This window comes from Dasypus novemcinctus, chromosome 3 (genome assembly GCF_030445035.2).
Source record: "Dasypus novemcinctus isolate mDasNov1 chromosome 3, mDasNov1.1.hap2, whole genome shotgun sequence".
Classification (NCBI taxonomy): Eukaryota; Metazoa; Chordata; class Mammalia; order Cingulata; family Dasypodidae; genus Dasypus; species Dasypus novemcinctus.
The window spans coordinates 158,818,151-158,841,597 of record NC_080675.1 but is presented as its reverse complement, the minus strand read 5'-3'; the positions used below and the strand labels follow the sequence as shown (position 1 = coordinate 158,841,597).

Here is a 23,447-nt window from a genome sequence, read left to right as displayed (position 1 = left end):
ATCAGGAATTCCTGCAGGGAAACAGTGTCAGAGTAACACAGCAAAATAATGGAGCTATTTGGAAAAAAAAATTAAGTTTAAGCACAGACTGAGGAATATACTCAATTGTTTAGAGTTGAGTGTATTCTGAAGCGATAGCTTGAATGATTAAGTAAAATAATCTTTCTATGTGGGTTAAACCCATACCTTTGTCAAAATAAAATGAAGATAGATTATTGAATATACAGTCCTCAAGCCATACTGACTTATCTGTCTTGAGACAGTTCCACAGTCAATTAAAAAGAAAAACAAATCCTGGATAGCACCACTAGCCTAACGTGATCTGAAGTCTCCACAAACGTGCCAACCTGGTTGTAAGTATGAGACCCTAAGCACTCATCACCATCACCATCCACTTATATGGCAGATGCTAGCCCTGGGCCTGCCCAGCCACAACCTTGAAAGTTGCTGCTGCATGCGGGAAATCAGTCATAGGTAACATAACAATGAGAAAAGCGATGGCACGATGGCAGGGGTGCAGAAAGGAAGAGGGCGAGAAGGGAGTCAGGAAACTTCCAAAGGGAAAGTTCAGTTAGCCTGAGTCTTAAAGGAGAAAGATGGGTTTTCCAAGGGGATAAAGACAACTGCCCAAGCAGAAGAATGGCTGGGAAATTATTGTGGAGACAAGAGAGTGCTGGCCCACAAGGGGCCTTGGTCATGCTAAGCAGACTGAAAGCTTAAAAGGCATCAGGGAAAGCCTTCAAACCCAGAAGTGAGCTGATGGGATCTGTGTTCCAGAGAGAACTGGGTGGAAGTGGGCAGCCTGGAGGGGCGTGGCCTCAGTGAGTAGAGCCTGCAGGGCCGGGGAGATGGGGGGAGCTGAACCTTACCCGGTTCAGTTGTCATGAAGAAGTCACTGCTCCCTTTCTAGAAACGAGGGAGACGCACAAAGATGAACTGTCTCCCCCAGGGTGACACATGCTCACAGTTCATACTTTCCCTACACAGTAGACACGTGGTAACTCAGAACTGAGGCAGAGGTGGAAGCCATGGAGAGGCTGGATTCCAGGCAGATTTCAGAGGCAGAATCAGTGAGACTCAGGTTTGACTGAGAAATGGGTGGTTGGAAAGAACTGAGAGTTAGGGACTCCTGTGAGGGTCCTGAATTGGGAGATGACTGAGCTACCGAACAAAGGGGGGAGAGATGCTTTTGAGGGCAGCAACTGTGGTTTTGGTTTTGAGCATGAGGAATATGAGGTGCCTGAGGGATATCCAAGCAGAGGTATCTATGTGGAAACGTGCCTGGATCTCCTTGGGGAGCATGTTACATCCCTCACAAGTTACCTGTCGATGACTACTTTGTTCTAAAAGTTATTATTGATTTTTAAAGACCACTAATGCTATTTCTATTTTTTTAATTAAAGGTATTTTTAATTAACTGTCTCTCAAAATGGATGCAGGCTCCTATTTTTCCAATTTCTGACAATATACACAAGTTAACTTTGCCATTGGGGAAGCCAGCAGATTCTGCTTTGATTTCCCCTGGGAACTGTTTCTTATATTTGTATCAATTATACTACTGGTCAGGTTGTACTGTGTTCTTTTGGAGTTTCACATTGCAACAGGGACAAGGAGAAACTGGAACACATCCAGAGAAGAACAAAATGATTAAGTGGCTACAAAATTGGTCTATGAGATTCAGCTACAAGAAAAGACCAAAAGATCTGAGATTATTTAGTCTGGAGAAGAGAAGGCTGAAGGATAATTTAGTAGTATTCAAGCACACACAGGGTTTCTAAAAGGAGAGCAGTTGCCAAAAAGCTTCCAGAGCTTCCATCTCCTCTGAGGATTAAACAAGAGGAAATGAGACTAAACCATAGCAGGAAAGAGTCTTGTATGACATAAGGAAAAACTTCCCAACAGTAAAACAGACTTACAGATTTAATTTCCCTGTGGTATATGCCAACTTCTGCAGGAAAAATTCCACAGTGGGGCTTCTGGATTTCTCGGTGGCCTCTGAGCACTTGCAGGGTTAAAAATGGAGCGGCCACAGCAGAGATGAACATGCCATCTCCGAAGATAAGCCAAGTTCACTAAAAGCCAGAAGCCAAGGCTGCTGATTCAAGGAACTGGGGGCAAGACCCCCAACCTAGGCTCTATTCCTAAGGGATAGAAGGAGGGTGGGAGAGAGAGAGACAAAGAGAGGGAGGGAGGAAGAGAGCTAGCAAGTAAGACAGACAGACAAACAAAGGAAGCCAACAATGTGGAGAGGGTTATATGGATATTGTAAAGATTCCAAAGGCTGGACTAAGTGAACGACACAGGATAACTGGTAAGTTAAGGCTAAGTGGACTGGGTCATAGAATTCAGACTATTTAATTGGTGGAATTATCTGCCTAAGAATCTATTTACCACTAAAACCTGAAACCAGGCACAAAAAAAATGCTGCTTTTAGATTTGCTATTCTACATACCCCTGCCCTTTTATTGTTATCTGTCATGATTAGGCTTTTCAAATATCAAGCAATTCTTGAGACATTAGGTGCTAACCAGGTGGACTGTTGGATCTGTGGAATTCACCTTTTAGCTGTGAATCCAGTCAGAGCCAGGCTGTCCATGAGACCCACATGTACCATCACTACACAAGGTCGGGCTGCAATTTTTTTTGTGTAGGGGGACCTGAAAGTAACAATACTATGCCAAATTTCATCCCATTATCTGAAAATGAAATTTTTGAAAAAATTGGGTTTCTAAGAAGAAATAATGGAAACTTAATATGGAAATAATAAGGAATGCATATTTCACCAAATAAAAGACACACTCTTTTTGATCAAACAAGTAGTTGGCCATTGTCATGCTCCAAGTTTTACAAAACACTTCTTGAAAATCTGAAATTGTCTCAGAGAACAGCCTTTGAAAAAGTCTGTCTTGTCAACGGTTTGCACTTCATCTCCTAACACTACCCATCCTCTGTACCAAATTGTGAACATTGTGCGCTCTTAATGCAGACTGGTGCTTTTAAATGTGCATTTGTATTTTACCAACTGGTAGTTGCCAGGAGAAAACTGTGTTGGGGTATGGGGTGCCGTCATGGGGACCACCAAGATTTCTTTCAAATCTTAGAAATGCAAGCTCTGTAAGCTCCAACCAGCATCACAGAGGATGCAGAGGATATGGCATGCTCAATTCAACACTCTATAAGGCACCTTGGAACGTGAAGCTGAAAGCAAGTGAAAGCTTGCCAATTCTCCAGTAGCCTGTGCCATTTCCAAGGAAGGGTTCAGACTTGCTCCCTGCCTGGAGGATGACCTCGGTACTCAAAGTTCAGTGTCTCCCCACCCCGGCTCCCCAAACAAGGCACGGGCATTGTAGCCACCAGAAAATTAGGCTCCTGAGGTTAAAGAAAAATCAGGAAGTGAGAGCCATCAACCAGGCTCCCCGAATCCAAGCCCAGCCTGCTTCCAGCCTCACCATGCTGCTCCCTCGTGAGCCTTACTTTTGGCTGGGACATAGAAGAACACAGGATCTGTCCATGACCCATTCCCGGAAAGCGAGGTAGCCTGAATTCGGGCTGTGTAGTTCCCGGGGTTTAGCCGGTTAAGTTTGGCCCCTCCATACTTCCTGTACTCCTGCCTGGAAACACATTCCCGCTGATCCTGGGTGAAGAGAACACACAAGTCAGTTTCCCACAAACCCTGGATATCTGTGAGCCACCATCTAGGCTCACTGCACTGGTGGTTCTTACCCTCCCACCTTGCAATGACAACATTCTCCATAAAAGGGAAGAAACCAAGCATTCAAAGGCAGTTATCCAGTAACTTTAAGCACACCCAAGTTTTAACCAAAAATTTTTTTTGTAAACAAAAAAAACTCCAGAAAGATTAAAAATTATTGAGACTAACAGGCTATGTCACAAGGTCATTTTCTGGAATAAAACAGTTAGCTCCTAGGGGGCAAAAACAAGTTCATTTCATTGGGTACACCCACTCTACTCCACATAGAGTACTGAGCTGGTAAAGATGGGAATCCTCACTGCCTTACCATCTGATTTCTTTTTTTAAATTCTTAAGCTAACCAGGATGTAAACCAGGATGTAATGTAACCGGTGCTATATACACTGTGCTGGAAAGACATGAGCTTCTGCCCCAGTCTTACCTCAATTTGTGGTCCATATTTTATTTCATACATTAGTATTAAGCCATTGGGATTCTCAGGTTCTGGCCACTTTAAAAAGATAGAGTTTTCAGGCCTTGACTCCCAGGTCACTGGCCCAGGAATGTCATCTGCTCCTTCTGTAAAACAATTTTGACAAGCAATAAAGCTGGATCCGGATCCCCAAGGAAGGAGAAAAGCACAGGGCCAACCCCCAAACCCCACATGCGAGACCGTACCAGGACCACATAAGCTGCTCACAGATAGGAGAGGTCTCAGGATCCAACTGACCTGATGCCCCAAAGTCCCACAACCCCAATCCCCTCTGCCCCCATATAAAAGCCTGACATCAAGTATAGTTGGGAAATCTCTGCATCATAAGTAACTTTCTTTTTCTATTCTGCTTTCATCATCATTTAACAAAGAATCTATGTGAAACCATCAAATGCAAGCAGCCTGAAAAGGTGCCAAATGAGAGGGTCCTCCCTGCTACCATCTCACTCTTGTTGCTGTGATTTGAGCCTGTGGTTGTCACATTCTTGCTTTTGCTTTTTAAAGCAGTAGCAAAGTGGTGAGCAAAAGGCACTGAAAGTTTGAGCTGGGCAAGAGGCTCTCAGAGATCGGCTGTCTGCTGCTCCTAGGCAGACTGAGGAAACTGGGGTCTTGGAGGCTGACACCTGCCTGAGGCAAGCTGCTATCAGCACCAGGAGGCCCTACTTCCCAGGCCTCGCAGTCAAGTCCAGACTCTACCATCAGCAGTGGCCTGCAGGACACATGCCGCATGGTTCTCCTGACCCTCAGGATGGAGAAACCGTCTTCTGAATAGCAGCAGCTGCCCTGAGCTTACAAGGGAAAGCTGATGAGCCAATGCGCAGAACCAATAGCTACTCCAGGAGTTGACCTTACGAAGCAATGGACACCCTGAATGGAGTCAGTTTAATAGGGGATTTTAGTGCATCTGCAAGAATGTAAGGAGAACTCAATGGATTTACTTGTGTACAAATGGGGAATGGCTGGGTGAATGTGAACCAAGCAGAGCGAGGGAAGTTGCCCGCTCAAGCAAGCTCCCTGCTTTTGAGTATGCTCTATGGAGAGAGACTGGGATGTGAGCAAAGTCACCACGAGTATATTGGCTGCCTGCCCGGGGCTGCCGGTTTAACAGGCAGCCTACAAGCAATCTCATGGTCATCCGTAAGCAGGACTACACCACGTGTCAGTGCCCGCTCTGCCAGGGTGCAAGCCCATCGGGAGTGGGGCTGCCTGGATCCCACCATACCTGCTGGCATGGTTCTTGCAAAGACAAAGTTGGAGGCGCTGCAGCCCAGCTTCTCAGCCTCGTGATTACAGCTGTGAATGTCAATGCGGTACAGGGTGAAAGGGCGGAGGTTGGAAATGACGGTTCTCTCCTTGTTGTCCACTCTGCTCTCAAAGAAAGGGTATTCCGTTTCAAGCTCCTCTGGGTCGGTGATGTTGTAGGCGTCTGCTGTTGTGGTGTTCCTGTTGCGGCCGGACGTGGTAGTGTTGGCCACTTGTGAGACATCTCTCCGCCTCCTTTCGGGTCTATGAGGGCAAGAGAAAAGGGGCTTGCTTTTAAGGGCCTCTAGCTCTTTCAGCTGCTCTCTGACTTGTGTAAGATTAATGGAAAGAAAAGTCTCAGCCTCAGGAAAAAAGGAGCGTTTCAGCCTCATTGGAGGATAACCAACAAGTGATACGGGATTGTCTTCTTCACACTTTATTTCACTCTCTCTGCTCTGGGAGCCTCAGAATTGGCACACAGATGGCCTACCCAGCTCCCAGGGTGGCTACCCAATTATACCGAGAGGCAAATACACGGCTCAGCCACTTCTGGACAGTCGGCGAAAATGGCTGTGTTGTCAGAATGGCAGTGCCTGCTGGGACACAGCCCTCAGGCTAGGCATTCAAGGTGGCAAACCTGCTGAGCACATTCTCACTGATTCAAGGCCGAGGAGGGAGGTGAGATGTGTGCACCGGGCCAAGGGGTGCTGAGGCCCCGTGGCTGTGGCCGCTTTCATTCCCTCGGAACATGGGAATCAAGCACAGGCACCCAGGGCTGGGCAGTATGCGCTTGCTTGGCCCTGCCCTTGGTGCCCCTGTCTGACTGCCTCTCCAGTGAAGCCCGGCCGTTGTTTTCTCACTCTGTTGGTGCTCGCGAGCCGGGCATTGCCACCCACCCAGTAAGCACCTGTGGTCTCCTAGAGGCCCTGCCCGTGAAGGGGCACAGTTGTTGTCATGGGTCTGAGTCAGGCTTGGGACAGGAGCTACAAGGACAACAGAACAGCAAAAAGGAAGGCATACAGTCACTGCAGGAAGAGAACTCCAGACCCGAAGCAGCAGACAAGATAGTTCAAGAAGTGAATGGATGCCTTTCATGGGATATGGAAAAATGAGTTCTTGCCCCACCCCACTCCCAGCGCCCAGAAAACCTACAAACAGGCCCCTAATAAACAAAACCAGAATGCAAGAATCAGCACCGAGATGGAGAAAAGGTAGCCTTCCCATTAACCCAGGGCACGGTGGATTCAACCAGGAGGCTACCTGCTGTGTCAAAACATCTTATGGATGGACAAAGGGTGGGCGGCCAATGGAGAAAGGAAATGAAGAGCCCAAGGAAATGAGAAAGCCCGGAAAACAGGGACACTCATCGACTCTCATGGTAGAGATGAGAAAACGGACCCCCTTGCAAAATTCACTGCCGCCACCTTCGTGCACTGACACAGGGGTCCCCACCAGAACCACAGACTAGCCAGAACAGGGCGCTGACCGGCACAGACGTGCACATTCCCACAGCAGGAGAGCCAGGAGGCCAGGGCTGTGTGCTAATGGCCTGGTGGCTCTCACTTTCACAATACGGGGCAGGGGGGGGGGGCGAGGAAATGAGGCTGACAATCCCTCCTCCACCCTGCAAACCCGCCAACCTTCCTGAGAGGGAAGGACACAAGAAACCACACATCGCTAGGGAACTCTTTTTTGACACACACCACATGAATTTCTTTCCTTCACTGCAAAGCCAGCACAGCACCCATACCTGCTTGCATTTATAAGCAAAAAGTTGCTTAGGTTTAATCCACTGCAAAATAAGACGGTGTCAAAACCCTCTCCGACCCTCCCCTTGTTTAACTGGGATTACACCATTAAATTCTCTCAATCATTGACTTATTTACAAATACCACACTTTTGGGGACTGCTTAGATGTTGCTGCTGACACCAAGTCCAGGACTGGGGGAGGTAGACAATATAGACCGCGTCTCAAGAAGTCAAGTTCTGGGATAAACAGAACGACCCTTCAATAATCCGTGGTAAATAACTCCCTTTTCAAATGGTGTTACCAATAGCAAATATCACTGCTAACTTCCCCCATGATACAACCTATCCTATTAGAGAACCTGACTTTTTAACCTGTCAGCATTTCAGCTAGTTAAGCCAAACTATGATTTTAAAAGGTAGCAATAAATGAAAGTCATTCACCACTAAAAAACTAACTTCAGAAAGCAACTTTACTAAGTCTAGCTTCCATTATATTTCAAAATATATTGGACAATGTATAATATATCAAATCTAACTTAACTGGGTTGGGTCCCCAAATAATTTTTTCTTAGAATGAATATAACTCAATAAAACGAAGTTTTGGGCAATTTAGTTGTAAAACAGAAAACCCTCCTTTGTGATTCTGGGCCCTCTGACATCTGGACGCTCCTGTCAGAACTTGCAGAGATGTGAGACACTAAGGGAGAAGCAAGTAGACAGGTGTTTTCTCCCTGTCTCCCCTCTCCCATGTCTGTCTTCCCTCCCCCATTTCTGTCTTTAACATTTCTACCCATCCCAGTACCTACCTGGCAAGTTCCCCCCAGAAGGATACATACAAACAAGTGAACATTAAGTTCTTATAAAACTGTGGCCTTCTCACCAAGGGGCAAACTATGGTATTTATGTACGTCATATGAAAAGAGGTAATACCCACAGCCTTGCCTTCACATTGCTTGATCTTGTGTTCCACAGTTGATGAGAAAAAAAGGTACTTTCTTGTAGCTATGAGCTGGACATGGTTTTAGCCAAACCTTGCCAACCCCTCTGATCCTGTGGACTCACAACCCTGAAACTCTTGCAGGCTGGTGGGTCAAGAGAACAGTGATACCAAGCAGGCCTGGGTGGAGAACAAACAACTTCCTGCCCAGCCTATGTGGGAAACTCTAAACCCATCCTTTTCTGTGGCAATAGGAATGGCTACCAACTAAGACCTCTGCTGGCATGGACGGATGGACTGAGCCAAGACCCAAACTGAGTGTTAATTAATTAGGATCTTGGAGAGGTCACTAAACCTGAGTTCCAGTTGTCAAACACATTTGACCTCTTTTCTAAAACTTTTTAATTCTAGAAATGACACCTGATATATACTGTGTGCCTGGGTTATCACTTCAACACTGGCCCTACCATCTACCACCAAACTGGAAATGTGTCTGAGATATCAAAAGCTTGGGTGAGACCAAAGGGCCAGGTCAGGAGGCCCCACCAGGGGCTCTCAAGCCCTCGCACGTCTATTGGTTTTAACCACTAGTGAGGAAGAAAGCCAGCAAGCCTAAAAAAGCTGAAAAAGATGTTATCACATCCAGTTCTAAAATATTTTTATTTCCTATTCTACAAAGTTTTCAAAGTAAGATTGCAATCTTTAACCAGGATGCAAATATCGGAAAGGTAATTTGACAGGGACAAAAAAAAAAATCACTTGAAAACCATTTGCTGTTACAACTTAAGCAAGCCCTTGAGGGTTAACAGCTGCTACAGGTTTCTGGGGCTTTCCTGGGGCCAGGTGAGGTTAAGAGACCTCACCTGGCATGAGGTGGAAGGTGGCAGCAAGCTGGAGGCCGCTGGCTGCACAAGCTCTTTTGGGGACTGTGGAACTGGCAGCTCATAGGCACAACACTAGGAATGAATCGAGCACCTCGGCCTATACTTGGGGCATGAGGCTGCCTCACTTCTCTGGACCAGAATCTTTCAGGAAGTAAAAGGACCTTGGGTCGCCACTCTGCTCACCATCTTCTTCCTTCGCAGATATCTCTGGGCCACTCTGCTGAACTTTCCTCTACTTTTACCCCTACTTGGCAGAAACCAAGACTGGGGAAGAGGGGAGCAAATAAAATGCCTGGGGGTAGGGGTTGTCTTCTACCGCTTCCCAAACCTGCTTGTAAGATACCTGTTGCTTTTGGTTATGTTTTCTTTCTTTCTTTCTTTAGGAGGTAGCAGGGATTGAACCTGGGACCTCATCCATGGGAGGCAAGCACTCAACCACTGAGCTACAGCCACACCCTCTTGGTTGTTTTGAAGCTGGGCCCTTTAAGAAAAGTACTCTGATTTTTTTCCTCTCCCTTCAATCCTTGTCTGAGTGAGGAGAGAGTCAGCAGGAGGAAAGGGCAGAGATGGGACTCAAACTCCTGCTCTTGTGCTCACTGGTCTCCATGAATGTGGGCAAGTCTTTCAAGCTTACCAAACTTAGTTTCCCCACCTCTTCAGGAGAGCGCAGCCAGCCTCTTGTAGTTCTGAGATCCTGCAGGCTGACCGACCAAATTGATACGCTATATTCCACTGCTCCCACACTTCCACAGCTACTGTGTCCTGCCCCACAGCTGTTTACCTCCACTCTACACGGGCAGGGGAAAAGGCAAAAGAGCCCACCCAAGGAGCACCCGAATAAGGACTTTATCAAATGATGTTCACACCTGGGCACAAAGATGGAATTGTGCAGGAAATTCTCAAAGACTTTGCGGTATTCAGCCTCTTCCTTCTCGGCCTGTTTCTCAGCTTCAGTTTTGGGGCAAGCACAACAAGGTCCTTTGTCTCCACCGCACACTTCAGTCTTGGGGTTCTCCGTCACCTCCTCCACATCAATGGTGCCATCGGCATACTTCCTGATAGGGATTTTGTCTTCTCGGAGAAGAGAAGCCAAAGTGAGAGTGGAAATGAAAGTCAAGGTATACATGTGTTTGAGGGAAAATAACGGCTGACAGTAACTAGGATCCAGCATTTCCCTGGTTCCACCTAAGGGTGCATGCTCTAACCTGACAGGTGAGATTTGCAAGGACAATGGGGATGAGCAGTTGCAGGGCTCAGCCTCTCCCTCCAAGGCTGTGCCCACCCTTACCTTTGGAGCAGTAATTGTGTCGGTAAAGGTAACTGTCCTGAGGCTGCCGCTGCCACCTCACGATGTAGTAACTCAGGTTGCCGTTTGGCAGGGAGGGAGGGTTCCACTTCACGATTAACTGAGAAGAGGAATTTGATGCAGAAAGAACATCCAGGGGAATGGATGGAACTGGAAAGAGGAATGAAGCACAGTTCAGAAAATGGAATGAACAGAAAACCCAGGCTTCAGCCTGGCCAGTTCACCCTCACATCGCTTGCATGCATCTCCTAGAAGCCGGCTGCTGCCTAAGCCACATACAGATCTTCTAAATGCCTAAAATACCAAATAAAATGAATAAAATTATAATCTCATAATCGAGGTAGGAGAAGACAAATTTGAACTGTTAAAAAAAGTGTATTCATGTCTTATTATCAAAGACTCTAGCACTAATTTGTTTTTCTTCTTTTTCTTAATTTTTCTTTTTCCAATTTCATAGCACTGATTTAAGTTAGGTAAAAACTAGAAAGCCTTGGCAGATATATGTGCAAAATGTGTGTATGTGTGTTTAGACAGGGGTAGATTGTTGTTCATTGTAAGAATATTATATCTCAGATATTATTTTTGGAATGAAAAATAAACTGTCAGTAAATTTATAGAAGATAGTTGAAGGTCTTGTTACTTTTTTTAAAAAACATTACATGAAATGAAGATTTTCATGGTTTCTAGTGATACTCATCACAAAACAACAAGAAGCTTCAAGTTTGACCTGGATTAAAAAAAGAGCAATGAAACTGAAACAAAATGAAAACTGAAACTTGTTTTGAAATACTATCAATTTCAATGCCAACATTTCTCTAAACAATATTTATTCTCAGGTCATCTCTGTGTAAACAAACATTTCGGAGTTGTAAATGGAAAAGGGTTGGAGGGCACAATCAGAGTGATTAAGAGATGACTTAAAATCTACACCTAATTTTTCTCATTTACTACAACTGCCATTTTCCAGAACATTTACCTCTAGCAGTTTTAACAAAGAGTAAAATTAACTGGTTTTCATTTCATCAGAGATTACTGAATCTTTGATAAAATGGCAAGAAGCCAAAATGAAAGGTTGGTGGAGGAAAAGGGGCAGGAGAGGTGTGTGTGAGTGTGTGCATGTGTGCACAGGTGTGTAAGAGGGGTTTAGAGAGAGAGGCAATGCAAAGGACATGGGAATCCACCAGGTCTATAATCAAACTTGAACAGAATGACGAAGACTAACTATGAAAAACAGCTTCAAAGCCCAACACCCTTAAGCCCTGATTTCAAGCCACAGACTTTACCAGAAAAGGCACACTGATTTGCAGGCAAAGCATAGTAATCTGGTGCAGCTCAACTTACTACTGCCCCCAAACCCAAGGTCAGAGCTAACCTGTGCACCCTGGTACCACTGAAATTGGGTTCTCAAAACACTAGTTTTGAGGGCTTCCCCCTACCCCAAAGTCCAAGAGACATCTTCACTCTGGATCACTTAAGCACTACTTTCATTCAATGTGCCTTGAAAGCACAAAAGGGTCAACTATCTTAAAGGTGCCTTAAAGCAGACAATTCTCACAAGGTTCTAACAATGAAGGAACGATACTTTGATTAAAGGAAATGACTCACGCTAGCTCTTTCAGCATAAACATGACCGCTTGATGGATGGCCATATTAGGGTTCACAAAAATAAGCAGTTCAAAAACAAATGGCGGGAGCCAATGTGGCTCAGTGGCTGGATGCAGGCTTCCCACATATGAGGTCTCAGGTTCATTCTCTAGCCCTGGTACCTCAAAATAAACAAGCAAACAAACAAAAAACAAACAAACAAAAATGGCTTATCCCTACATATTTCAATGATGGGTGTCATACACATGAAGACCAAAAAAAAAAAAAAAAAAAGCAAAAGGACCAAGTTCATCTCTGTCCCTCCCTCTGGCAAGGAAGGGGGTGAAAGTGTAGGGAATTGACTCAATTTGTACAGCGCTTCGTTTTCCATCTTTGGGACAAGGAAATAGATATCTTAGGATTTTGCAGTAATAAGAAGAGATTTCTATTTTTTCCTGAACTTGCTATAATGAATGGCTGGGAAGGGTTACTTCGAAAATTCAGATAACCACTTATTCTGTTGCATCTGAGCCTCTGCTACTACCCCCAAGATCAAAGGCATGTGCCATCTTTACTTCTATAAACACTTTAGAGTCACTGATGTGATTGTGTCTGCTTTACAGGGTGACAGTAATGGAAGGGAGGAGGAGGGGAGAAAGGAGGCATGCATGAGCAAAAGGTTTTCTCCTTAACTATTTTTCCTTACCCTCTCTGCCACTTGTACTTGGGTGATTTAAAGCACCTCACCCACTATAGCAATGGCTATCCTCAAAGAATGTTTATCAGTGTCTTTAAAACTGAAGTGTGTTCCCTTGTATCCACTTCTGCACTGGTTTTCCTCCACGTGGAAAATATACACAGTTGTTTTCATTATCTCCCGATGCTAGAGTTCAGACATGACGTGCATGGTATGAAGATAAAGAGAGGAGGAAGACCATTTCCCGTCAGTGACTACTCTGACCGCCACAATACACTATGTCTGCAGTTTTTCAACTCTGCCGACCTTCTGGCAGCCCAAGCCACTACAGCTCGAAGCTGGAGAACCAATGAGCCACGGGAGGTGGCTGGAACACTGCTCGCCATAGTTTCAGTTCCTAGAGGTTCAAATATCAAAACAAACAAGAAGGGCAGCCAGAGAGGGCTGTGTCCTGGCTAGGCTTTCCAACGAAACCAACTCAGCACTCTGAAGAACCTGTGCTCAGAAAAGAGAGAAAATGGGAGAGGGTCCTGACTCCAGAAAAGGCCCGGAAAGAGCCTGTGCTGTTAGGAGGGGCAGAAAGAATGAGAAAGAGTATTACACACGCACATGAAAGACATGTAAGAGGCAGAATACTACAGTTCAGGACAGAGCGAGGAGATGACAAGCACATTTCGCAGCTCTCCCTACAACTGCATCTGCCCTTAAGCAGAGGCCATAAGCTAACGATGGCGCAGGGTGTTGGGGCTCAGCAAGCATGGATACCTGACGCGTTGGTGCGAATGTATAGGATCTCGCTCTTGGCCCCGCGGATGTGGTCGTTCTCAACCATGGTGAGAGTCACTGCCTTGACGTAGACAGCATACTGCGTCCAGGGCTTCAGGCCTTGCAGAAAAATGCCAGGGTCCACATCCTTCTTCGGGGGGAGATCCACGTCCACCATGTTCCAGCTATTGGACCCGCAGGCGTCCTGCCCGTCATACTCTGTTACGTTTTTAAAGGGCCTAAAAGACAACCGAAAAAAAACTCAAGACAATATTTTAAGGCTCTGATGTTGAAGCTCTCAAGAACCTTTCCTGAGGGCCTGGTGTATCACACTATAACAAGAATTCTAAACAAAAACCAATAATCAATGCTATTTTTATAGAAGACTGAAATTAAGCAACTTGACTTCTGGTTTCACCACTGTTACCACAAGACTTGAAAACTCTGCCTCAGGAAGTTAAGAATGATGCTCCTTAAGAATATATATGTAAATGGTATTTTCCTCTCTTCTTGTTGTGGCCTCTTTTAAGGTCACATTTCACCGTTAAGAAAAAACAAGAAGCCATTCAGTGCAAACATCAGATAATTGATAAAGAATAACTTTTGGAGAAAGAAAAACCAAAGTAACTTCTAGAATCTAATTTGCTCACAAACGATTCTGATGCTTAAGTATCTTCTAATATTCAAATGTGGAGTGTCTCAGAATTGTCTCAGAAATTAGCATCAACTCTTTGGTAATATTCTCAGCCAACTCTGTCAAAGCATCAGCAAGACGATCAAGGAGATTGTCGTATTTGGAACAGACGTGTGGCTCAGCAGGGGTTCCACACTGATAGGGTGAAAGGCCTAGCAGCCACTGGCTTCTGATACAGACATCAGCAGAACCCTGCTTCTGTTAGGATGGGAGACCAGAAGTGACTCCCACACAGAAGAAAGCCGAATGTGTAGCACTCCCAAGCCCCTTTTTCTCATTATATGGCCCTGTCCAGGGGTCCTACTCTAGCAGGGGGAGAGGTACAAGAATCCGCAATTGGCAAGACCTCTTTCTGCTCTGCAGAAGCCAAGCACCCAGCAAAGACTGATGGTGCTAAAAAGGGGGCTGGGTGAGGAGGGTGACTGGAGGCAAAGGAAGGATGAGGGAGACTCAAAGGAGGTACAGCCTGGAGGGATAAGTAATGGGTGTTTAGGCAGGTGAGTATGATCTGGTGGCACCAGAAAAGCTACCCAGTAGATTTTGGAAGAAGATCCAGGTGTGAAGATGGTCCCTCTATCCTCCCTCGTTTGGAGAACTCATGATCTGGGGCAGAAGGTCACACCTTGGGAGACACCCACAGATATAGTGACAGGAGTAAGAAGAGGATCCAGTCCAGGGGGCCACCTCCGAGAACTGCACATGCCGGGGTGTTCCTGGAGTGAGGATGGGAAGAGTCCAATCACGTCCACCATCACCACTTACAGAAGACAGGCCTGCCCTTATTCTCAGAAAACAAGCCTTTCCCTTTTGGGTTTACTTAATTCAAACATCTCTAATTACCCACTAAACACGGGATGCCTCCAGCTAGTATGGTCCCTTTTGTAGCGGTCACTAGTGGTAACGCACATCCTGTGACAGTGGAGAGGGTACTTGAGGACGAAGTGGGGACTCTCTCCCCTCCTCAGGCACTCTGCTGACTCCCTGCATCCTCTGTTCAGCCAACAACACAACACTAGGAACGGGGGCTTTCCACAGCCCTGTCAACAAAGGACACAAGGCAGACACTCACGCTTCCTTGTAGTAAACGGTGAAGCTGATGAGATCCCTGTAGTCAGGAGGCCGGTAGCGGTGCCAGGTGATGATAATCCGATTCTTCCCCGTGGTGGTAGAGGTGAAATGCAGGACATCACTTTCACCTGGGACACAGAGGCACGTCCACGAGGGAAAGAGGTCAGGGTCATTTCCCCCCACAAGTCTGTGGAAGCTACCTGTCCTTGGACTACCTATCTCTTCTCCAAAGCTAGTGTACATGACACCAAGTCCCTTTCTGGGGTTCCTACGTGGCTTTCATATTTCTACTAAGAGCCTGTGCGTTCTACTACATGGAGAGCTTCACAGGGTTTGTCACCTTGACAGTCAAAATGTGCTGCCTACTTGCCAAGGGAATTGGAAGTGAATATGCCACTCGTCTCCTAAACTAAATCGGACTACTTCAGTGAAAAAGGTAGCCTTATCTTTCTGCCAAATCCCTACAGCACTGGCTACCAAAGGCGGCCCAGGTATGGTGAGAGTAAATCCTTAAGAAAATCTTCTTAGAGACGTTATGGCATCTGTTTTGGAGTTATGGATATCTGACTGCTCCTGTGCAACCAAAGACAGATGATTGATTGAGTTTGCCACAGACAGACTCTTTATCTTGGCCTAAGCTTGGTAACAAACTGGAAGGCATAGTAACTACTTTGACGTCTGTAACTAGCACTGACAGACAACCAGGAATGAATTAAGAATGGACAAGAATGATTTCACTTGTGGAAGCCTTCTCTGCTCCATACACGTTTTATATGCCTTCTCTGGAGAGGTCCTGCAGGGACCCTGCTCTAAGCCCCCTCGTTTTCAGACCAAATTCAACCAACCATGGGAGCTGGGGAAGAACCTGTGATGCGACACCCAACTGCCCACCCTAGAAGACCCTATGAGTTGACCTTGACCACTATCTGCCTAGATCCCACTCCAACTCAGGAGGTGAAACAGAGACCCTAGAGGCAGTTGGCGGATAAGAAATCTTGGGGATATCATGTGCTTGGAGGTGAGGCAAACGTGGCAGCATTCCTGTTAACGTGGTATTTGGAGAGAAAACCATGTCCTAGTTTTCCAAGGAAAACAAATGTCTTCAGTAGTAAAGATTTGACTTACTCTAAGGAAAAAAACACCTTGAAAATGTTCTGCTTACAGTGGTTTCGGTGGGAAGGAGGCAGTGGGTGAGGGTGGGGTGTCCCAGGGTTTAAAGACGCTTTCCAGCTCTGCGTCAGATTTCTTTTCTCATAAACTTTTCTGGAGCACACTACCAGGCTGGGTCTACCAGGTAAATCCCAGCTCCAGAAAAACAAATGAAAGCCAAATGCTAATTGTTTAGCAGAGCCTCCTCTCCAATTGTATATATGTGCAAATCACCCCTGATCATATAAATTACTCTCTTTCTTCTAATATCCTTTCCTTATTAAAAGCCAATGGCAGAGAGAAGGTTCATTTACTTTCGTAACCCTACCTAGCCAAACAGAGCCATGGCATTTTAAAAAAATATTTTATATATAGGGACAGGTGAAAAATGCAATTTTGTATCAAAGATATGAGGCTTTAAAGTAAAAGTTACATAACCAGTACAAGGTTATATTTATAATGCACATACACACATATAATAATTATATTAAAAAGCAGTGCCACTTAGGGATGCAGTCTCATTCCATGCTTCCTGTTGGGGTGGGACCAAGGAGGAGGCTGCGCCTGTGGGGGGGAAGTGGGTGGGGTGGGCGCAGGGCCGGGCTCTTCCAGCCCACAGGCCTCTCACCTAGACCATCTGGGACAGAGAGGGCCGAGCTTGCTCCCAGGACCTCTGCAGTCCTGGCTCTTTGAACAATAATCTCCCTCTCTGCCTGAAAGGACGTCTAATGCTGTGTGTGGCATATGCAGCCCGTTAAAATCTGAGTCAGAACCTCTCTATAAGTGTTTAAAATTTACACAGATGCTAAGGAAAATGTGTCAATACAAATCGGTCATAAGCCTGCTCCGCTGTTGACTTCGAAGATACGTATGTACGAGGAAAGTGTGAGGTAAGGTGGCCTAGCGACCCCCACCCCTAAGTATGACAAGGAGGGGGAGCGATGGAAGCAGCTTTCCCCAACGGGCCGGGCATGAGAACGCAGCCCACTCACAGGAGGCTCTTTCTCCGTTGTTCCTGGTGTTTATGTCCCCTTTGCTCTGGCGCCCTTTAGTCCCTGTCACTTCCTCCATGCGGTAGATTTCGGAAACACACAATTTGGGATTGAAGGCGAAGTACATTTTCCCCGCCTTGATGGTCAGGTTGTGGTGGTCCCAGTCCCAGAGCTGCTGCAAGTTCTGGTTGTCAAGGACGTAGAAGGAATAATTCCTGCAAGGACGGAAATAATCATCAGTGGACTGGCTCCCGTGCACTGCCCACCCCCAGCCTGTGGGCCGTCCAGCACAGCTCCCCTTCGGGAGGTCGCTCCCCTTGCCAGCAGCAGACCTCGTTATTAACATGTAAAGAATGGAGAGTCGCCCTTAACGATGGCAACAGACTGACTGAAGAATGACATGCTGAAATCGATAAGATGCTAATTAATTTTATGACCTCAATTAGCAACGCCAGTAACGTGTCTCACACTGGAGGATGTTGCTCCACTCATTCCCCAGCAATGCCTGTGGTTATTTTTCTCAGAATGGCGTAGGTATAATGCACCTGAAATCAGCACAAGGGAGAACAGACACGCTCTGCTATCCAACCGGAATAGCTCACATATTTGCTGTGGAAAGTCTCCCATTATCCTTGTGAGTGAATCCCCCGTGTGGCTCAATCAGGAGAGTATGAAGGGGCAGGAGACAGGACAGACCCGGGCAGAGAGACAGATCCAGGGGAGGGCCAGTGCTGGGACCGCTTACCCCTCTCATCCAGGAGAGCCCCTGCTTCGGGTCCTCGAGGAGAAGGTGGGGGATGGGAGATAAAGCGCCTCCAGAGGGCTGTCTCCCTGGGCCACCCACCTAGGCAGCAGTGACTTTAGGGTCTCTCACAGTCTTTCTCAAAGTTTAGCATATATCACCAACACCTGGAAAGCCGAGTTTCTGACTCAGCAGGTCTGGGTTGGACCAAGAACCTGCATTTCCAACAAGTTCCCATGTACTTCTGACCCTGCTGGTCTTCGGACCACATTCTGAGAAGAGCTGGGCTAAGGGATGCTGCGCTCCACTGAAGGGCTGGAGTCCAAATGAGCCAAAACCAGTTCTGTCATCCCCCTGCCACGCCCCCCGTGAGAGTGCACAGCAGCAGCAACCCCAAGCTGTCCTGCCTGGCATCAGGAGAAATCCACAGGTGGGGGAAGCAAGAGCAGACAGCTACAGCCTGGGGTTTGGAGAAAGCTCCTTGCACACTGCCCCTCTCTCTTGTTACCCGGAGCAAAGCCGGAAGGTCCCCGCTGCAGTCCACGTCCTCTGCGCTGGAGGCCTGGCTCCCCACAGACCTCCTTCTCCTCATCCTGCTTGCCCACCTCAGCTTCTTTGTGGGGCTCATTCACATACTTCCTAGGAAACTGAGTTTAGGGCTGGGGCAGCACTTTGAATTAGGCCTACGATTTGTTCACAAATCCACCATGCAATCATGTAGAGCAGAAAGGACCCGGTCCTCCTTCCACAACCAGCACAGCCGGAACAAAACATGAGCCTGAACCAGCTTCTGCCCCGGAGGCGGTGTCCCCTGGGCGGTCCTGTGCCTGGGCTCCTGGGAAGGTCTTCATTTATGTCCACATGGGGACCTTTAACCACCTGTTCAGTCCTTAGCCAGAGTCTCATTCGGAATGAAACACGAGTGGCGCTTCGCATGCTGCCAAGCAGACCCGTGACATTTCTCTGGGAATTTACGAGGGAGTTTTCCTCTCAGATCAGGATGGAGTTCAGAGATGGGATCCAGGACCAGAAACTACCTAAATGAGCTGTGTGCCCACAGGCAGGTCACTGAGTGCTTTTTACACCCCTGTTTACTCACTGATAGGACAAGGGTTTGAACAGGTGGCATCTGAGCTCCTTGTCAGCTTTAAAGGGCAAGGCTGAAGTGCCCAGAAGGAGTCACAGAGCCGAAATCCACCTACCAGTCCAAAGCCCACGTGCCCCAAAGGCCTGGGCAGGAACTCAGCAAACCATCGAAAGCGAGTTCAAGGACAGCTCCTCAGAAACCAACCCAGGCTCAGCACAAACCCACAGCTAAGCCTCTTTACACATGAATGACCACCAAATTCGGGGGCAAAAACCTGCAAGGCAAAAATCTCTACCACTCTCCGTATCTCCCTAAGTCAATATCTCTTGGAAAAGGAATATAAGACCCTGTCAAAATGAATCCAGACACAGTATATGCAACCAAGGGAGGCACCAGGACTCCGCAGGGTCAGATCTGCCTTCTGCAGCCCTGCAGACCCCATTCCAGGCTGCGTGTCTGGAGAAACCAGGACACAGCATGGTCAGATCTGCCTCTAAGAGGCAGACCCTACCCTCAAGGTTGTATCAGGACGGCACTAGGTCCCAGTGTGATCAGATCTACCTTCTGTGAGCAGACACCCTCCTCTTCTACTCCCCTCTCATGGCCAGGCCCTTGGCAGGGGATGTTGCTGGGAAGTGGGCATTAGTCAAGGAGGCAGGTGACAGGAGGAAACAGATGTCCCGTCATAAGCCCACATCCTTGTCTGCGGAACAAGTCATGCTCCGCAGAGGACTCTGCAATGTCCACCTGCCCTCCATGGGTCCAGTCACCCCCAGGTACCTGAGTTAGCCCCATGAGACAGCATCTCCTAAAGTAAAGTAAGGGCCAATTAACCAGGTCAAACTTCAGTCTCAACCCCAGGGTGAGGCCTCTTTTAGTAAACTAATTTCACCAGCAGGGAACAGAATGGTGCCGAAAATACCTTCTGAACAAAACATTCTTCTCCCCATGGGAGGAAGCATGAATTATAAGTCAGGAATTTGACAAATGAATGGCAGACATACTGAAATCCTGTGTATTTGATTAATCACTTTGAAAAGTTAGATTATCTTTTTACAGTAAACACAAACATTTTTTACAACCTTGAGAAGGCTGAGAGCCAGGATATCAAGATCAATAAAGTCCAACATTATGGAGATGCATAAGCTAAGCAAAAATAATAATAAAACCCTCATCAAAATAATAATCAAGGGGAATAGATGCAGCTCAGGTGGTTGAGCACCTGCTTCCCACATATGAGGTCCCGAGTTGGATCTCTGGTATCTCCTAAAAAATAACATAAAATAAAGCCATCCATAAGCTGCCTGTTTATACTACTTATACTGCTGTTGTCTTTTAAACCCCACTCTGGGGTCCTGGCTGCCCCCCAAATTACTTCCATGAAGTAGGTGAGATTAAGATATGGCCAAAGACTTATATGTAGATCTTCAAAACCCGCCACTCAATTCATGTTTAAACTACACTTAAATTTTCATGGTTTCCTGGAGGAAATAGTTATTTAAGTAAATTTGTCAGTAAATGTTATTTCCTAATTGTTTCTAAGCTCATTGCCTTTACATTCAAAGGATAGTTTTAAAAATTAACTTGTTCTTTTGCATCCATATTTGGGTAGGCCTCTCTTTCTTGGGGAATGGCTGTTGGCCTTCTGCAGGGCCGCTGTATATCAACTGCATCGATATTTGAAATGCCCAGCACAGATTACACAACCCACCATCCCCAGCATGGCTACAACCTCTGAACTGTCTTACCTCTTGGCTGCACTTCTCATCACCACAAAAGCCGTGAGGGTAGGGAAGGAATAGAAGGTGGACCACCATGGATCTGAACAGAATGTAGAAGCTAGTCCCGGGCGCTGGGTTCAGAGCATTACATTTGGGAATCCAGAGATCAGATGGGTTTGAGCCTCATCCCTGCCACTTATGAAGTAACAACTCTGGACAAGGCATTTGTTTGGCTGGATGTTGTGAACTGCAAACTGGAGACATCTTTTCCTTCTCTTCTGGCATCATGGGAAGTTTGAAGAATCGAATGTGCTAATTATCAAACAATACAGTGGACCTTAAAGAGCTCCCGTAAGTGTCCTCTAAGCAAAGGCTGGGAAGACAGGAAAGGGGTCCCTGGATAAACGGGGCTGAGCCCAAGGTCTTCAGCCCACAGGGGTGAGAAGGGACATTCCCCCTTTTGAGCACTTGCTGACATACTGAGAAAGAAAGTCTGCACACAGCCAGTCAGCCAATCCCCTTTCATTTCTCCAGGGAGAAACTGCCTCTGAAAGGCTGTCTCTAGGGGGCATCTGAGTCCAGCACACTGGGGCTGTCTCCAGATTCACAGGAATCAACGGATATAAATGCTCCCTCTCTCCAATCTGCAAACGGACTCCTCCACATTGTATCTGGGCTTCCCCAAATCCAATATTTATATTAACCCTGGGGGTTCAACCAAGGCAGAATTTCTCTCCAATAGCACCAGGTGCCATGGAAACACTAAAAAAAAGTTTCCTCTTTGTTTTGAGCGTTAAAAGACAGCTTTATTTACCTACCAAAAATTCACTCCTTCCAAGTATACAGTGCCATGAGCTTCAGTAAATTTAAAGAGCTGTCCAACTATTGCCACTGTTCAGGTCCAGAACATTTCCATTACCATGAAATTTCCCTCTTGCCTGTTTGTGGTCAACCCCTGCTCCCATCCCCAGCTACCACTGATCTGTTTTCTGTGTCTATAATTTTGATTTTTATAGAAATTACATATTAATGGAGTCATACAATGTGTAGCTTTCTGTCTGGCTTTTTATAAAAATACTTAATATTTAGCTGAGTATTTTTGAGGGTCACCCATGCTGTCACATGCATGAGGAAGTTCACTCCTTATTATTATTACTTTTTTAAAGATTTATTTTTTATTTATTTCTCTCCCCTTCCTACCGCCCCCCCCCCCCCCCCCCCGTTGTCTGCTTTCTGTGTCCATTCGCTGTGTATTCTGTGTCTCTTTGTATTCTTGTCAGCGGCACTGGGAATCTCTGTCTCTTTTTGTTACATCATCATCTGCATCAGCTCTCCATGTGTGCAGCACCACTCCTGGGCAGGCTGCACTTTTTTCATGCTGGGCGGCTCTCCTTGCACATGGGGCTCCCCCACACAGGGGACACCCCTGCGTGGCACGGCACTCCTTGCGTGCATCAGCACTGCGCATGGGCCAGCTCCACACAGGTCAAGGAGGCCTGGGGTTTGAACCACCGACCTCCCATGTGGTAGGCGGATGCCCTATCCATTGGGCCAAGTCTGCTTCCCTGATATTTTCTTTTGTGGTTACCATGAGGCTTAAATTGAACATCCCAAATCTGTAACAATCTTGTTTGCTTTAATATCAACTTAACAATTCCAATAGCATATATAAACTATTATTTTCCTGTACTCCTCTATCCCCCATCTTTACGTAGTTCTTGTCACAAATTACATATTTATACGAGTCCAAAACCATTGATTTATCATTATGTTTTATGCATTTGCCTTTTAGAGCCTGTAGGAAGTAAAAAGTGGAGTTACAACTCAAAAACACAACAATACTGGTGTACATATTTTCCCATGTCATTATCTTTATCGGAGATCTTTATTTTTTCAAGTGGCTTCAGTCATTTGTCTAGTGTCCATTCCTTACAACCTGCAGAACTCCCTTTAGCATTTCTTGTAGGGCTGGTCTAGTGGTCATGAATTTCCTTAGCTTTTGTTTATTTGGGGCTATCTTGATTCCTCGCTCATTTTTGAAAGACTGTTTTGCTGGATATAGAATTCTTGGTTGGTAATTTTTTTTATGTCAGCACTTTATTTTTATTTATTTATTTATTTTTAAATTGCATTTTCTTTTATTTATTTATTTATTTATTTATTTATTTATTTATTTATTTATTTATTTATTTAATTTCCCCCCCTCCCCTGGTTGTCTGTTCTTGGTGTCTATTTGTTGCGTCTTGTTTCTTTGTCTGCTTTTTGTTTCTTTGTCCGCTTCTGTTGTCGTCAGCGGCACAGGAAGTGTGGGCGGCACCATTCCTGGGCAGGCTGCACTTTCTTTTCACGCTGGGCGGCTTTCCTCACGGGCGCACTCCTTGCGCGTGGGGGCTCCCCCACGCGGGGGACACCCTTGCGTGGCAGGGCACTCCTTGCGCGCATCAGCACTGCGCATGGCCAGCTCCACACGGGTCAAGGAGGCCGGGGTTTGAACCGCGGACCTCCCATATGGTAGACGGACGCCCTAACCGCTGGGCCAAAGTCCGTTTCCCTGTCAGCACTTTAAATATGTCTTTCTGCTGTCTTCTTGCCTCATTGATTTCCAATGAGAAATGAGCACTGAAGTTTTCTGAGGCTCCCTAATTT

The 23,447-nt window shown here is 46.3% G+C and overlaps 1 protein-coding gene across 1 annotated transcript in view; it reads right to left on the bottom strand.

Moving 5' to 3' along the window:
- Positions 1-23,447, bottom strand: part of IGF1R (insulin like growth factor 1 receptor) — a 312,337-nt gene that overhangs the window by 33,791 nt on the left and 255,099 nt on the right. Inside the window, exons 6-13 of the mRNA XM_012521759.4 lie at positions 17,252-17,466; positions 15,112-15,238; positions 13,349-13,587; positions 10,285-10,452; positions 9,863-10,067; positions 5,407-5,690; positions 4,134-4,270; positions 3,475-3,634 (exon numbers count right to left, since the gene is read on the bottom strand). Of these exons, the coding sequence (XP_012377213.2) occupies positions 3,475-3,634; positions 4,134-4,270; positions 5,407-5,690; positions 9,863-10,067; positions 10,285-10,452; positions 13,349-13,587; positions 15,112-15,238; positions 17,252-17,466 (1,535 nt within the window). The remainder of the gene's footprint in view (positions 1-3,474; positions 3,635-4,133; positions 4,271-5,406; positions 5,691-9,862; positions 10,068-10,284; positions 10,453-13,348; positions 13,588-15,111; positions 15,239-17,251; positions 17,467-23,447) is intronic.